The 17629-nt window shown below is 44.5% G+C and overlaps 1 protein-coding gene across 1 annotated transcript in view; it reads right to left on the bottom strand.

The window, feature by feature from the left end:
• The window catches only part of CEP85 (centrosomal protein 85), a 33584-nt gene that overhangs the window by 2770 nt on the left and 13185 nt on the right, over positions 1-17629 (bottom strand). Inside the window, exons 4-12 of the mRNA XM_032645180.1 lie at positions 13147-13838; positions 12188-12321; positions 11658-11775; positions 10402-10587; positions 6081-6233; positions 5706-5860; positions 4461-4575; positions 3477-3527; positions 721-828 (exon numbers count right to left, since the gene is read on the bottom strand). Of these exons, the coding sequence (XP_032501071.1) occupies positions 721-828; positions 3477-3527; positions 4461-4575; positions 5706-5860; positions 6081-6233; positions 10402-10587; positions 11658-11775; positions 12188-12321; positions 13147-13838 (1712 nt within the window). The remainder of the gene's footprint in view (positions 1-720; positions 829-3476; positions 3528-4460; positions 4576-5705; positions 5861-6080; positions 6234-10401; positions 10588-11657; positions 11776-12187; positions 12322-13146; positions 13839-17629) is intronic.

Genomic DNA, 17629 nt, shown 5'->3' with positions numbered 1-17629 from the left:
TCAGAGTGTGTCAGAGGAATAAAGCAGGCAAGAAAGACAACAAGACAGCTAGTGGCCACTGGGTGGGTAGGGACGAGGCGGGGCTGAAGAAGCTGAGGACCTGGAGGACATAGTGCTGAAACGTGTCCTGCCTTTTCAATCCTTCACCTCAGTGGAGTCAGGCTTCACTACAGAGACCAGCTATTCACGTCTATCTGTGTCTCTTTCCCTCCCTTTCCCAGAACAGCTTAATGCACACTCCTTCCCTTCCTACCTCTATTCTGTTTTAAAGACACTGAATAGACTTTCTCCTCCAGTCCCCACCCTTCACCCACACTGGGCCATAAGACAATCCTAGTTCTGGGAGACTCCTTCCTCAGCACTTGAGCAGTGACCTTGGCCGCCCCCTGCCAACAACTCTGTTTACTCCATGAGGATCACCATACCTTCAATCTTCTTGAACCCTTCATCCCCAACCCCACAAACCTGTGGCTGTGGGAATACAAAATAAGAGAGAGTGATCGTCCATATCCAAAAAGCATTCCTGGGTAATTATGGCCACTCAAAGGCTTAGGACCTTTAATATAAAGGATGATGCAATGTCCCTTCTTACTCCTCTGCCAAAAAAGCTTAGCAGGGACCTCCCAAACGTGGGGGCTCCTGTGGGAGAAGGGATCAGGAGGATACAGAGAAATCAGGTTTGTAAAGACAGTACCAAGAGGCCTAGCTGTTGCTGCTCACCTCTTTCACAGCTATGCGCAGCTGCTGCAGGGCTGTCTCCCTCCTTTGGGCCTCCTCTTTCAGGGCCTGGCTTGTTCCTTCTTCTTGAGCCACTTCCTGCTCTAGGCTCTGCATCCCATGGCAAGGAGGGTGGGAGAACACATCAGGGGTAACAAGTCTACTTCAGACCATATCGCCTCTGGTCTGGACTATATACATAGTAAAGCTCCACCCTGCCCACACACTGCTGCTAAGAGATTATTTTACAACAGCCCTGATCTGTGACTTCGCATCAAAACCCTTCTCTAGCCCTTGACCATGTAGCAATAGAGGCCAGCTCCTCAGCAGGGCATTCTAGGCCAGTCTGGCCCTTACTTACTTTTCTATCTTTATCTCTTTCTACCCTCCACACAGCCTCTACTCCAGTCACACTGAACGACTAACTGGCCTTCATCCCCAAAGGTTACAGTTCCAATACTGTTGCTCACTCCTCTTTCCCCTTTGCCCAGAATGCCCCTCTGCTCTGCCAGAACCTTCCTTAATCTGCAAATTAGATCCAATTAATCATAATGTTGCCCTGCTACTCATATACCTCCATCATGGCTCATGAGTACATCTGTTGGCTGTGCACATGATTCCTCCCTCCACTAGACCATAACTTTCTTGAGGGCAAGGAACGTCCATTGAGTTGAGTTCAATTATTTATCGAGCAATTACTGTTGACAGGCACTGGGGATACTAAAAAGAATACCAAACAATCCCTGTCTTTGAGAAGCTCACAGCCAAATGCCCTTGACAATATTGTATATTAAATGTTTTTGACAGAGATGAGAAGGGGTAGAGAGAGCACTCTCTCGGGCACCTAATCTAGTTATAATGCGTGCGTGCGTGCGTTTGTGTGTAGGGGTAGTCAGGGTCAAGAGAGGGAGGTATTTATATTTGTTATCTTCTGCCTCTCATTCTGGTTCATTCCAATTTCCCCCCAGTTTTGAAACTGACTTGAACAAATAAAGTATAAATAATATTTCTGAACTTTTCCATTTTGCATTAATAAAAAATTTAGCAGCCAAGGAAAACGTCTCACCACTATGAAACACCCAAGGTGACCATTTTGAATCCACCTAATTCCACCAAAGTCTCATCATGGGTAAATATACTATTTTAAATGCTGTGCAACCTCAGAGTTCCAAGAAACACACTTTGAGATCCACTAAAAACTACTAAAATCCTGGGATTTTAAATGGATGTAGGGAATTCCCCGGCAGTCCAGTGGTTAGGACTCTTCACTTTCACTGCCGAGGGCCTGGGTTCAATCCCTGATCGGGGAACTAAGATCCCGCAAGCCGAGCAGCGCAGCTGATCATCATCATCATCATAATAAATGGATGTAAACACTCACTAGGCTGACTATCTCCTTACAGAACTTGAAATATGTGAACTAAATAGACCCACATAATGGCAAGGGTAGGACTGCAGCTTTCAGTTCTTCCTCAGTGGACGTGCATCTCTCCTGTTTGGTGTGAAAACCTCTATTAGAGTCCAAAGAGAATCTGTACCTAGGATTTCTTGGAGAACCCAATTAAGGACACTCCTACTCTGGCCCAAAATAGAAACCAGGAGTTGTCTTTGATTTTTCCTTATTCTTCCACCTCCTACATTCTATCAGTCACTGATTCCTCTCAATTTTACCTCCTAAAATTCATTTAAATTTGTCCCCTCACAACTCCATCTTGCAATGCTGCCTTATGCATCATCCTTCATCATCTCTCACTAGGATTTCTGCTACAGTCCACTGGCCTCCAGCCTTGTAACTCTCCAAGTACCAATATTCTTCCACACTCAAGCCTGAGTTGCAAACCTGACCACATCACGCCCCAATTAAATACTATAGTAGATTCCCATCACCTACCTAAAGAATAAAAGCTAACTTAGTTGAACAGTCCCAGCCCTCCCATAGCCCAGTTCTCCATTTACCACCTTACTTCAACAATATCAAACTGCTTGCAGCTCCATGTGCAAACCCTGCTGTTTCATGCCTTCATGTTCCTACCCATGCTGTTCCTTCTATCAGGAAATACCATCCTATCCTGTGCCTCCTCATCGACTGGCTAACCCTTCCTCCTCCTTCAAGAAGGCTCATGAGGGCTTCCCTGGTGGCGCAGTGGTTAAGAATCCACCTGCCAATGCAGGGGACATGGGTTCAAGCCATGGGCCGGGAAGATCCCACATGCCGCGGAGCAACTAAGCCCATGCGCCCCAACTACTGAGCCTGCGCTCCAGAGCCCGCGAGCCACAACGACTGTGCCCACGTGCCACAATTACTAAGCCCGTGTGCTGCAACTACTGAAGCCCGCGTGCCTAGAGCCTGTGCTCCGCAACAAGAGAAGTCACTGCAATGAGAAGCCTGCACACTGCAACGAAGAGTAGCCCCCGCTTGGCCCAAGTAGAGAAAGCCTGTGTGCAGCAACGAAGACCCAATGCAACCAAAAATTAATTACTTAATTTTAAAAAAAAAGAAGGCTCACGATCTCCAGAAACCCTTCCTTGACCTCCCTACTTCCACTGACTCTTCTATGCTCCCCCAGGATAATATGGATGCTCTAACAGTACTGTGCTAAAACCCCTTCCCAACAAGAATGTAGGCTAAAAGCACTGACTGGGTCTCATTCTTGTGCTCCTAACACCGAGTAAATTGCATGGCAGAGAATAGTGTTGGTTGAATTCTAGAAATTCCATCATTAAGTCCTGCCCACCATGTCCCAAGGACTCCAGCTCACCTGTACTTGTGAACGCAACTGATCAATCTTCTGCTGTTGCTTCTCCACAATCTGAAAGGCAAAGTTATCCAGGAAGGCTGTAAGCACATGCTGATAGTGAGGTCAGAGGGCAAGAGGCTGTACTAGGATCTGTGGTCTGGCTCTTAGCCCAACTGGCTACAGCCAGTCAATAGTGAGAACAGAGTGAAGACAAGTTAGCTCTACCTACAGAAAAATAACCCAGACTCCCTATCCTGGCTAACTAGCTTCACACTCCTGTGCTCTAGTCACAAAGAGACTTAAACAAAGAGGAATGTAGTGTGGATCTATGACCACCATGGGGAAGTCGGGTGGAGAGAGACACCCTCACCCTGATGATTGTAGGCCAGTAGAATCAACTTCATATACAGCCAGTGTATATTCTGGTTCTTTGGTAAAGGACATGACTGAAAATTCAGTTTAATGAAGCTTGTCCTATCCAGGGCTATGACAGTTATCATTACTTATAGCTTTGGTCACACTGACTGTTCGAGGAGAGAACCTAAACAGGCCTAGTTTCCTGTCCTTTGAGACCTCAGGTACTCTCTGAACCATTTCTGGGTCTTTTTTTTTGCTGACCTTCAACCAGTCTCACTGCTAGGCCCCGAGCTCCTTCTTCTCTGCTGAATTAGAGCCCCCTCACTGGGTAGAACTTTGCCCAGTGCAAGAGGTTCTGAATAGGGCCTGAGCCATGAATGAAGTGCACCAAGCTTCAGTGTACTATTTTGGAGCATATAAATTTGGATGTTCAGAGGCATGTCCTTCCCTAACGTTGCTTGCCAGTCATAAGGATGAATATCTAAAATGTAAATTTATTATGCAGGGATGACTTCTCAGAAAGAGAGAAAAACTCTGGGCAGCAGCAGATCCTAGAGGGTTCAGGGTCAGAAATTCATGGTTCCCTACCAATACCCAATCTTTTCTTTCCTAAGCCTACCCCCTTACAGCCTGGACACCCTCAGTCACCTTTCGAAGGGAATCACATTCCTTCTGCCAGGACTCCATTTCCACTTGGGGACCTTCTCCCCATTGAGCTGTATCTTCTCCACTGGCCGCCTCCACACACTGCTTATCTTGCAGGCTGAAAAACAGTGGCCTCTTAAAGAACTCTGAAGTTAGAGGGATGTGGCTTTGATTCCTGATTCTATTTACTGTATGTTTTGGGGCAAGACATTTACACCCTTCCAAGCCATAGGTGGGGATAATGTCTTAGGTCTGTATAACGTAGGGAGTGCCACACAGAAGCTGCTTGCTCAGTCTATGCTAGTTCCATTCCCTAGAGGTCAGCATCTATACAATGTGCTACCAATTCTCTACCTGCCCAAGGTTTTTTTATTCTTTGTTTTGATATTTAAAAGTAAACATTCATCACCTGTATTTAAATTATAAAAGTCACACGTATACAATGCAGAAATTTTAGAAAATACCAAAAAAATCTTTTTTCTTTGCACATACAGTCTGGGGCAGACCCAGCTATGTCCCCTAACCTTGCTTCTGACTCCAACCAGTGGTCTCCTCCCATGGATCCCCACAATCACTTTCATCATGGCCCATCTGCTGAAATAAACAACAGGGTCACTGTGGTTGAATATGGGATGAGAAATCCAATCCATCCCATTAGCAGCTGGATTTGGTCCAAGAGGCTGCTGAGACACAGCCACTACATTTTCAGAAACTTCTATTAACATGGAGGAGGCTCCCAAGACACCCTGAGAGTACATTACGGCATCCTGTTTTGTTCTCAGAACCTGCTGTGGCAATCGAGAGCAATCCCTAGGGCTAAGGAGAAGAAACAGATGCTCCTGGTAGGCTTTACCTTGCAAGATTCAAAATGTGGATAACCTCCAGTCCTCAGCACCAGGATCTACTTTTGCAAATATAGAGATACTCATTTTCCAGTTTATGAAGTGCTCCCGTTCATTCAATACATACATATTCAAGGATTATTATCTAGTAGTATTATGCCAGGTACTGGATTGGAACCTTTCAAAGGATACAGTGACAAATCCCACCCCACTGCACCACTATACCCCCCACATTCCATCTCAAAGACATAGCCCTTGTCCATAAACAGCTTTCCTATTACTTACAATCCAAAGAAAATGAAGCTCAGAGAAGTGAAGTGATTTGCCCAAAGTCACACAGGTAATGAGTGGGGTAGACCAGAACATAGCTCTCCACTCCTTTCCTCAACCCCACAGGGGTATTTACCTATGTCTGGTGGAGGAGAATTCTGCTTCCCTCTGTCTCAGGCTTTCCAGTTGAACCTCCTTCTCTCTGCAGGCTGCCTGGGTCTCCTCCAGCAAACTCTCCAGCTCAGTCACTCTCTCCTGCAGCTCTGTGCTCTTCAACTCAGAATCCTTAAGCTGAAAGACAGGATTCCATGCTTAGGTCAACAGGCCAAGGAAGACTCTGTCTGGGTATCTCAAAAAATTTGCAGTTCAGTTGTGATATGAGTGTGGACATGACTCCATTGGGATCTTCCTTTCAGGAAGCCACAGGTAACTGCATGCAGCAGAGGCTGAGAAAGCCCCCCTGCTTGGCCACTCCCTTCTTGCCCCAGGTATGCCCAGACATTGCTGCTACCTGCTGGCTCTGCTTCTGATGGTCTTCCAAGGTGGGCAGGTCAGCCAGGTAGCGTTCCAAGGTCTCAATACGCTGCTGCTTCTCCCGGTTCTGCTCTGATTCCTTCTGACATTTCTTTTTCAAATTATTGATATGTTTATCACGACCCTTGACCTATTGGGAAGAAATGTCGAGAATCTGTCTCCATTGACTCCTCTACAACCCTAAACATCAACTTTTTTTGAAGTGATGTCTTTGCCCTTAGGGCTATAAATGTTTTCCACTACAATGAATGCAGGAAGCTGATAAAATTTTGCCATTTTAGATTAGGGCATAAAATGCAGAGTTAACACACAAGAACTTTCTAATCAAGGGCAAGGAAGGGGGGCTCCTTTGGCAGTTTTCAAAAATTGGCAGCTCTACCGTATAATAAGGAATCTGGGACTTCCCTGATAGGCCAGTGGTTAAGACTCTGTACTTCCACTGCAGGGGGCTTGAGTTCAATCCCTGGATCCCTGGCTGGAAAAATTCCACATGCTGCACAGTGCAGCCAAAAAAAATTTGTCTGGTCTTTGTCCAGCTTCCTGGGAGGTAACTTCTAAACTCTTAGAATATCCCAAATAATAGAAAAGGAGTATCTTTGTTTTTCTTAGTGGACCAGAGCCCACCATAAATGCATTTATGCTAATGAGATGACCCAGAATGCAGGCTGGTCACTATAAAGACCGATGGAGTTGAGCCCAACTCCCTGTGAAGAGGGGACAAAGACAGGAGATTGAGTTCAATCATGCCTACATAATAAAACCCCAATTAAAAATTCTGGACACCGAAGCTCAGTGGAGCTTCCTGGCTGGTGAACACATGGATGTGCTAGGAGGATGATATGCTCTGATTCCGAGGGAGAAAAGGTATAGAAGCCCTGCTTTGAGGACTTTCCCAGACCTCATCCTATTTGTCTCTTTATTTGGCTTGTCCTGATTTGTATTTTTATAATAAAACTGTAATCCTGAGTTCTGAGTTGCTCTGGTGAATTACTGAACCTGAAGGGGTCATGGGAACCCCTGGATTTATAGCCAGGTGGTCAGAAGTATATAGGCAGTCTAGGGAACCCAAAACTTGCAGCTGGCATCAGAAGTAACAAATAAGCATAGTCTTTTGGGGGACCATGCCCTTAAACCTGTGGAATCTGATGCTAACTCTAAGTGGTCTGCATCAGAACTGAACTGCAAAAGTAAATATAACTGTATATACAGCAGACATACAGCCGGTCTGTTCTGTTCTGTTGAGATAGGTAATGCATTATTCCCTAAGCACCACATAGGATATAAAGCTAAGCAATCATCTGGAAGACCTAATGAGACTCTAAACTCCTTCAGAGGAGGGGCTGTGTCCATTTTGCTTACTATCATATCCCCAACACACAGCACAATGCTTGGCACTGAGCAGGCAATCAATTAAGATTTGTTGAATGGGGCTTCCCTCATGGCGCAGTAGTTAAGAATCCGCCTGCCAATGCAGGGGACACGGGTTCGAGCCCTGGTCTGGGAAGATCTCACATGCTGTGGAGCAACTACGCCCATGTGCCACAACTACTGAGCCCGTGTGCCACAACTACTGAAGCCCACACGCCTAGAGCCCATGCTCTGCAACAAAAAAAGCCACTGCAATGAGAAGCCCGTGTACTGCAACGAAGAGTAGCCCCCCTTTCACCGCAACTAGAGAAAGCCCACACGCAGCAACAAAGACCCAACACAGCCAAAAATTAATAAATTAAAAAAAAAAAGATTTGTTGAATGGAAACTTTTTCTTCACTATTATGGCTTTTTCTTTGGCTCATGAAAAAGGAAGCTGGAGGAAGTAAGAGAAAGCAGAGAAAAGGTAAGGCAGATCTACTGATGCCAAAGAGGCACAGGCCTAATTTAATCCAAAGATAACACAGTACTAAGAGGGATCCCTGAAAATCAGTCAAAACCTTTACCCCAGGTACAATCTTTAAGCTCCATGTGATTCTCCAGATTCTCACATTTTAATATGCATCAGAATCACCTGAGAAGCTTATTAAAGATGCTGATAACCAACTGTGAATTAAAAAAATGGTAGACTGGCCAGAGATGTTTATCTTTTCTCTCTTCCAAAACATCTAAACAACAGGAGAAAAATAAAGTACTGATTTTTAAAAGTCAAAAGAGGAGACAAAAGTATACAAGATATTTCAACATGTTTTCAGAAGATAAAAGTAAATGGGGGGATAAATGACTTGGAGCAAAGGAGTTATAATCTGCAGTAGGAGTTACAGACAACTTGGAAAACAATGTGCCCTTCACAACCAGCAAGAACCCCTGTACTTGAAGCACCAGATACCTGAGGGAGGTATGTATCAGCCATAGACCTGAAAAATAGGGGGATTCACTAGAAGTCTATATTCAGGTTAGCTGGATACCATTCTCACCCTAGGTTTCCCCAAAAGGAGACTGGAGATTTATTTTCCGGAGAAAGCAACTGAGAGAGAGTCAAGCTCAGGGATATCAGTCACAGCAGAGAGAGAGAGAGAGAGACAGAGAGAGGGAGTGTGTGAAGCACTGTGTTGAAAATAAGTATAAGTAAAAATCTATGTATAGAACTGTGGGACTTTAAACCTAATCTCCTTCTCAGTGTTGAGAACCCAAAGGCCAAAATCATTCCTGTCCCCAGTCTCCCCACCAGGCAGCAGGCTGAAGATTCTTTCCTAGACAGAGTGAGATGAGACATTCAGATACTGGTATTTGAGGGTTCCCAAGTGCAAAGGGCAGACTAAGTCTGATCATCCCACAGGGAAGCCCACCGGGCAACAACCATGAACCCAGAGCTTCAAAATACTACTGATACGTTGTGGGGGTTTTTTTGTTTTTTTCTTTTCTGGCTGCAGCGCATGGCATGTGAGATCTTAGTTCCCCAACCAGGGACTGAACCTGTACCCCTTGTAGTGGAAGCGTGGAGTCTTAAGCACTGGACCGCCAGGGAAGTCCCTAAAATACTACATTCTTAAATATGAGCACTCTTTCATTCAAGGATCACCAAGCCTCTAACATGAAAGACACCAAAATAAAAAGACCTGAAGGAAACAAGAAACAACACTATGAGCAGATGCAGATATCCCAAAAGGTATAATCAATATCATCAGAGAAAAGATATTGCATTCATGAAACAAAAACAGCAAAAAATTCAATAAAAGGGCTTCCCTGGTGGCACAGTGGTTGAGAGTCCTCCTGCCGATGCAGGGGACACGGGTTCGTGCCCCGGTCCGAGAAGATCCCACATGCCACGGAGCGGCTGGGCCCGTAAGCCATGGCCGCTGAGCCTGCGTGCCGCAACGGGAGAGGCCACAACAGTGAGAGGCAGTGAGAGGCCCGCATACCGCAAAAAAAAAAAAAAAAAGAATACTATTCAGAAATATAGAGGTATATATCAGGAGAAAGAAAGAAAAGAGTTGAGGACAGATAATTCTGTGGAGTGGGGCTGGGCACAGAACCACTAATTTTTACTATAAATATCTTGATATTTGATAACATGTTGGTTATTTAACTTAGATACATGTATTATTTTGATTAAAAGTTTCTTTTTTAACAAGCCTCTAAGTCTATGCTGTACCAATGGCACCAACATCACCTGGGAGCTTATTAGAAATGCAGGATCTCAGGGACCCCTTCCCTCCCACAACTACTGAATCTGTATCTGTATTTTTATCATGATCTCCAAATGATTCTTAAGCACATTAAAGTTTAAGAAACACTGCTTTAGCTGACTTTGATGCAAGTGGTCCAGAACTAAACATTATTAACTGGTCCCCCAAGAATGTCTGCATTAGTGCAACCTGTGAACAGAACCAAAAGATTTAGCTCCTTCTATGATAACCAATCTCACCCTAAGCAATTCTAAGAGCACTGGCAAAAATGATAAAACTCCCAAAATATCTGCATATATGGGATTCTTCACCTACTTTTTAGGTAGAGTGAGGAGAAACCAGGCTGAATGATGTACCACAGGTACATCTTGCCACAGCACAATCTCGTATGACTGCCCAGGCTGATTTTCCACCCAGGCCAGCTGGTAGCCCATCACAACCTGGGACAGTGAGGGATTATACGGCTTTCCCTCTCTGTGGTAGTTTTGTACAGATGAAGCAGAAAGGAGGGGTTCCATTTCTAACAGACCAATCCTGCATAAGAAGTCAATGTAGGGGGTTTCACCCAATTGGCTCCTCCAGGTTCCAAGAATAGGGGCCAGAAAGAGTTTAGGGTCTGGCAGGAGAGGGCTGACTGCCAACTCCTTTGTGAATTAGAAAGCCAACAGCTCCTTAGCTCACCCTTTCTTCCTGTTTCTTCCCCTCCTCTGAATGCTTCTGCAATGCCACTTTGAGTGACTCTCTGATGAGCTGGACTTCAACTTCTGAAGCAGAGAGTTTCTTTTCAAGCTCCATCTTTTCTTTGCTCAAGGCTTCTGTCTTCTGTGCAAACTGTGCACGTAAGAAAGTGTTCTCTCGCTGCAATTCCTGCAGAGAGATTCTCAATATATAACTGTTCATTACCCTGACAGTCCCATACACGTTACTTATACCTAGTATACTTTGTGGTCAAATATCACCTTTCTCTAAGAATTTCTTTAAGCAGTGCTTCTCAAAGTGTGGTCCTAGAACTAACAGCTTCAGCACCACCTGGGAATTTGTTAGAAATGCAAATTCTTAAGCCCAACTCCCAGGCCCAGTGAATCAGAAACTCTGGGGATGGGTCTCAATAATCTGTGTTTTAACAAGCCCTCCAGATGATTCAGATGCATACTCAAATTTCAGAACCACTGGCTTAAAGCAATACTTGATGAGTTGTAGTATAACAAAGGAATACAGGACACTGTATCAGAAGACCTGGGCTCAAGGCCTGGTTCTCCTCCACTCATTCTCTGTATGACTTCAGGCAAATTCTTCCTCCTTCTCGGGCCTCAATTTTCTCATCAGTAAAGTAGAGGACCGAACTAGATTTTATCTAACGGCCCTTCTCACACTAACATTCTGATTCTACAAGATGGAACACTATCTTAACAGGCCCACTAGGTGGCAAAGCCAGTACAGTACTATAATCTGTCTAACAGACATCACTCAAAAGCCCAAATTACAGAAGAAGCTTGGCCAACTTCTTTTAGGGCTACTGACCTAAGTGAGAGCATGGTTTCCTTCAGTTGCTCCTAGACATGGAAGAATAAAGTGGGAATGGCTCTAAATCCTGCATTACCTCTGCTTCCCCCTCCATTTGGCCAGGGCTGGTATATTAAGACTTCTCAAAGCATCACTCAGTTCTAGGGTCTTACTACGTACCTTGCTCTGCCTTCCTTTTCTCCCAAGTATGTCCTGATACCAAGGCAACTGGACTTCCACTTTATCTACCCTCAAGCCTTTTCTGCCCCCACAAGGGCAGAACAGGAGATACTTTAAGATGTTTATTCTTTGAGGGCAGGGACACCTTATATCACTTGGTTCATTTTCTATCTCCTGGATGCCTAACAGTGCCAAACACAGGGAAGATACTGGGTTATGACAAGCAGAATGCCATCCTGGCTGCCAAGGCTTACCTGCAGCCTCAGCAAGCAGACATCCCCAAAGGGGGCAGGGCGGCCCAAAAGAGCACTGTGGACTTGTAGTTCGCTCTCTCGCACTTTCTGCTCCAGCTGAGAGATATGTTTCCTCTGCCTGCAAAAACCGGAATAGAATGAGGTCCAGGGTCCTGACACAAATCCACTTGCAATATGAGCCCCCACTTTCCTTACGTACAAACCACACTTTGTAAGCAAAGACCTTGGATTCTGGTCAGTGCTGTTTCCTGAAGGAGGAAGAGCAAATGAGAAAACTGACAGGGGAAATGAAGAAAGATCAGCTGCGAAGAGTCAGCTGCCTCCTTTAGGCACTCCCCACAGCCCCTGCAGAGATATGCAACTGGCCTATCACATTACTCACATACTGGACTAGGCTGCTTACTGACCTAGCTCTACCATGAGGCAAGGCAGGGTCCTAAACAGAGGAAGATGCACTGCCCTTGGGAAGACCTCCTTAGTGGGGGCTGGGACAGCAGAGGCTAGCCCTATGACACCCCTTGCCCCCTTACTTGTCAATAAGGAGCTCCTTTTCCTTCAGAAGGTTTTCATTACTGTTCAAGATGCTGATCCACTGTGCTGGGTCTAATGTGGGCAATGAAGGAGAAAAAGCAGCAGGATGGTGGCAGATGGCTCCATTCTGAAGCTGAAAGACAAGCAGGCCCAGAGCAGCTTAATCTTGACCTATAGGCACCTGAAAACACCTGAGCTACAGCTGGGTCTGCAGTCAAGGCTTACTTTGGCTCAGTCTGAGAAGGCCCACTGTTTATGAAATAATTTTAGCTCTGATGTATGACTGGAAAGAACCTGCTAGGGAGACTTCTGCCAGCTGGACATTCCCTGCTCAGAAAGGCTCCAGTTTCTAAGAAAAGGTCAGTTGTCTTTCATTATCTGGCAACAAAAGCTAAACAGGAGCTAAGATGTCCTCACCAACCAGGAAAGGAGAATGTGTCCTGCTTCATTTCTTCCCATTCTTAAGCAGCACAAGACTTTTTTTTTTTTTTTTTAACCCAAAAGTGTTATAGTGGAATGAACCTGGGATTCAAAGATAGTTTTTGAACCCTAGAACTCTGCCACTCACCAGCTCTGTGACCCTGGACAGATTACTTATTCTAAGAAACTGGTAAATTTCTATATTTACCTCATCAGAGTGCTATAAGGATTAAATAAGATTCTGTATGTTAAAGTACCTAGCCTAGTGACTGGTACATAAATACATACACACACAGTCAGTGTTGGTGTCCTAACTCTGGGTTTCCCTTTATAACCCTCTGCTTTGGAGAAACTATCTGGTGTTTAATTAGACCACCAACAGATTTGATGACATTCACAAGACTTCATTTCCTAACTACAAACATCTTCCCTCCTTTTTACAAATGCTTTCTTTGGAGTCAAAACTTATAGGACAAAACCTATACAGTTCTATGATCAGCACAGAAACTGCAAAATCCAAGGGAAGAAGGGTCTCTACCTGCATTTGTTCCATCTGTAAACGGATCAAATCCAGCTGCTGCTGACAAGTGCTGAGCTCACAAGATCGCTCACGGGGATGCCAAGGGTCAGGATTCAGTTGCCACACCTGAGAAGGTAGAGGCTTGGAGAGCCCAGGAGCAGGCTGGAGTCCCAAAGGAAGAACCCCGCTGCCACTAGGGTGTGGTCCATTCCGCTCACATACCGCCCCACTGCCTGGTGCCTTCTTGGTCTCAGGCAACACTCTGTATAACTCCTTGTTTGTGTCGGTTCTTGGGTTGTGGAAGGAGGCTCGGTAGTGGGGATCTGAATAAAGCGTCTCCATCACTGCCGACTGATTGAGGGTAGACTCCATATTTGGAATATCAAACTTCCTTGCCTCTTCTTCTCTTTCATGGCCCACTGCTGGAAACCAGGACTGCTCAACTCCATTCTCTCCGGCAGCACCACAAAGATACATGAAATCTCTAGATAGGCCTGGAGAACGTTTCATTGCACCGAGGTCTCCATTTCTTGTCATCCCCACACTTTCAGTCAACCCTGACAAAGGAAGTTTGGAAGAAGAGGGTCCGGCAGGAGAATTTGGCTTGGCAGGAGAGGTCCCCAAAGTAGAAGGCATCACATGGGCTGTTGGAATGGTTACGTGGCTTTTGATGGGCTGGAAAGAAGGACTGCTACTTGAGCTGCAAAAATCTGCGGAGAGAACAGTCTTCCGTAAGTCAAAATAGAGGCAGCAAGCTTTCTTGACTTTGGCTGCTATGCCAGACATTCTCTGCTTGTCCTAAGACCACGCAGGAAGGGCACTGTCATCACAAGTATCAGGCAAAAAACACAGCAGCCTAAACAGGAGATGTGTGTTCTAGGACCTCAAATGCCATTCACAAGGCAAACCAACAAAAGGCAACACTGGCTTCACTTTTAACTTATACTCTGTCCTTTGTATTTGAATAAAAAATCCTGCCAGTCAACAAAGCTGAAAATGGAACTTAAAAAAAAAAATCACTTACTTAAGGGAAATGGATTAGATCCTACTCTTCTAAGAGCTGGGTAACTCTAAGCTATAATCCAATCTAATAAAAATGTCTTTTCCAAGGGCTGCCAGAATCCTCTGTGATCTCCGAAAGCTCCCCTGTGAAGGTGAGCAATGAATCTAAACTATCCGAAAAATAAGGCGAACTGGATAGTGCTGCTTTGTATCTAGGGCAGGGAGCACAGCATCTGAATCAGGATTCTGTTCTCTCTCCCACACACCAGACCCGACTGCCGGGATATGTGAAGTTATTCTTAGTAACTCTCAGGTTTCATTCTAGCACAGTGAGCACTCTCAAGTGGTAAACAGTGAAATCCTCTTTTTTATATTTTGCCTTTTATTTACCCACTTGTTTGTATACAACTGTGATTTTTCACTTTCCTTCAGACTGGACTTATGTTTCCTTTAGCTCCTGCCTAGTCTTGGGAAACAACTCGCTGATTGGCCCTGCTGTAGAAGGTTCATATTTCTACATATTTCCAACTTTCAAGTGCTACTCTGAAGAGAACTACAAGGTCACAGAATTAACACAGGACAGTGGGCTGCAAGTGAAGAACAATACAGGAATATGAGGAAACAAACACACACGTTACCTTCAGCAGGCAGAAAACTGAGTGAGGGGGACAAGGAATATAAACGTCTTCCTTTTTCAACTATGTCTAGTATTCTTTTCCAAACTAAGCATGTCTACCACGGAGAAGAGTAGACCTCCGATTTGTTTCTTTTCATTTTCCATCAACCAACACAGAACACACTCAGCTAATGAGGACAGACACTAACCTTTTCCAGAATTATATGAGTATAGATCAGCTATCATCTTCTCATATGGGTTTGTAAGCAGCTCTTTAAAAACACAGGCAAGAGCTTCCCTGGTGGCGCAGTGGCTGAGAGTCCGCCTGCCGATGCAGGGGACACAGGTTCGTGCCCCGGTCCGGGAGGATCCCACATGCCGCGGAGCGGGTGGGCCCGTGAGCCATGGCCGCTGAGCCTGTGCTCCGCGACGGGAGAGGCCCGCGTACCGCCAAAAAAAAAAAAAGACAGGCAAGCCAAATTATCCCTTATAATATATGCATAGTCTCTAATTTCCTCTACTCAGATGATCGTGGGATATATAAAATGCCATACTAAGAACAAACAAGAAACAAAACAACCAGTAATTTTTGATGACATGTATCAGTTTCTCAGGACCAAGAAACGACATTTCAGAGTCAAAGGACACAGTTTTTGATGTCCCAAAACTTAAATACAGAACTAGTCAACAGGGTTAAGGTAGACTGGTGGTGATGAAGACTTCTAAGACTAGTAAGGTCTCTATTTGAAATCTTCCATAATGGCACCATAATATCCACTCTCACCAAGTGTCCGCACTCCCAAAATATAATTATGGAACAGAGGACAGTAAGACTGTGGTTGTGAGGGCTGCTACTATGCTGAACTCAGCAACACCTCCTTCCATTCTCCATCCACAGCACCACTCTCTCTAAAGACTCACCAAATTGTTTTGAGTCCATAATGCCTAGCAGTAATGGCAAAAACAAAGCCAAGAAGAAAGGTACCAGCTGCCCAAGAGAATATGGTTTTTCTAATTTTCTGGTGAGTGTGGTCCACCTACGGATGATGAAGTGAGGTCTTTGGCAGCATTTGTCACTTATCTACTGGGTTTATCTATTTATATTAGGAAACTGTAATCCTCAGAAAGTGCTATAAAATGTCAAGTTACATCACACTTGCTAAGTCTGGTTTGTGTTTTAGAGCATTCTGAAACGAAATGGCAACACATTTTCAAAAGGGTCACTATCATCTACAATTTTCAAAGGCTTTCCAAATTTAGTGTATGGGATACATGATTTTTATGAGAAGTTTACAATTCCCCAAATCACTGGGTTTTTGCCACTTCAAGGATATATTTCTAAATCTCTCCTTTCCTCAAACACACTCCCTGCCCCTCAACCCCCATCCCTGCCAAAAGCAATTTGTTCTTTCTAGCAACCTCCCTTTCTTGGTAAGAGGTAGACTTAGCTATTGCTAAATTTTGATCACTTCTGCCTACATCACTTACTGGTTTATGAAGTATGGTAGTCTGAATTAAGCCAGTGACAATTTCAGTCTTTATCAAAAAACTGAAAGCCTTCTGAGCTCTCCAGTACCCACCTCTATCCTGTCCCTTGAGAATCTTCAAGGTAAAACACCTTAGAGAAGGGTAGAATCAAAAGCCTAAATGAGGAATTCCCTGGTGGTCCAGTGGCTAGGACTTTAAACTTTCACTACCGTGGACTGGGTTCAATCCCTGGTCAGGGAACTAAGATCCCACAAGCTGCACAGTGAAGCCAGAAAAAAAATAAACCCCTAAATGTCCATTGACAAATGAGTGGATAAAGAAGATGTGGTACCAAAAAAAAAAAAAGAAGATGTGGTACCTATACACAATGGATTATTACTCACCCATAAAAAGAATGCAATAATGCCTTTTGCGGCAACATGGATGGACCTAGAGATTATAATACTAAGTGAAGTAAGTCAGACAGAGAAAGACAAATATCACGTGATATCACTTATATGTGGAATCTAAAAAACTGTTACAAGTGAACTTATTTACGAAACAGAAAACAGACTCACAGACTTAGAAAACAAACTTATGGTTACCAAAAGGGAAAGGTGTGATGGGGAAGGGAAATTAGGAGTTTGGCATTAACATATACACTCTACTATAGATAATTAATGGGCTTCCCTGGTGGCGCAGTGGTTGAGAGTCCGCCTGCCGATGCAGGGGACGCGAGTTCGTGTCCCGGTCCGGGAAGATCCCACATGCCACGGAGCGGCTGGGCCCGTAAGCCATGGCCGCTGAGCCTGCGCGTCCGGAGCCTGTGCTCCGCAACGGGAGAGGCCACAACAGTGAGAGGCCCGCGTACCGCAAAAAAAAAAAAAAAAAAAAAAAGATAATTAATAAGAACCTACTTACTATATAGCACAGGGAACCCTACTCAATATTCTGTAATAACCTAAATGGGAAAGAATTTGAAAAAGAATAGATATATGTATAACTGAATCACTTTGCTGTACACCTGAAACTAACAGTAAATCAACTATATTCCAATATAATAAAATTTTTAAAAAAAGAAAAAAAAACCCAACGAACTATATTTTATACCAGTCATAAGTGTTCTTGTCAACTGCACTCCAAATAAACCAAGCTACATTCATGAACAAAGTGAGCAAGAAATAAGATTAAGATCACGGTATATATCAAACACGGCAGAAAAGACACCTTACACTCTTTTAAAAGAAACTTCTAGACCGATGGCTTTGGCCACTACATCAAGGCTACTACAATTTAAAAAGAACACACTACCAGGAATTCCCTGGCGGTCCAGTGGTTAGGACCAGGCACTTTCACTGCCAGGGGCCCAGGTTCAATCCCTGGTTGGGGAACTAAGATCCTGCAAGCCGTGTCACA

This window comes from Phocoena sinus, chromosome 1 (genome assembly GCF_008692025.1).
Source record: "Phocoena sinus isolate mPhoSin1 chromosome 1, mPhoSin1.pri, whole genome shotgun sequence".
NCBI classification, from domain to species: Eukaryota; Metazoa; Chordata; class Mammalia; order Artiodactyla; family Phocoenidae; genus Phocoena; species Phocoena sinus.
Note: the sequence above shows the minus strand (reverse complement) of the source record. Positions and strands in the feature narration are given on the sequence as shown.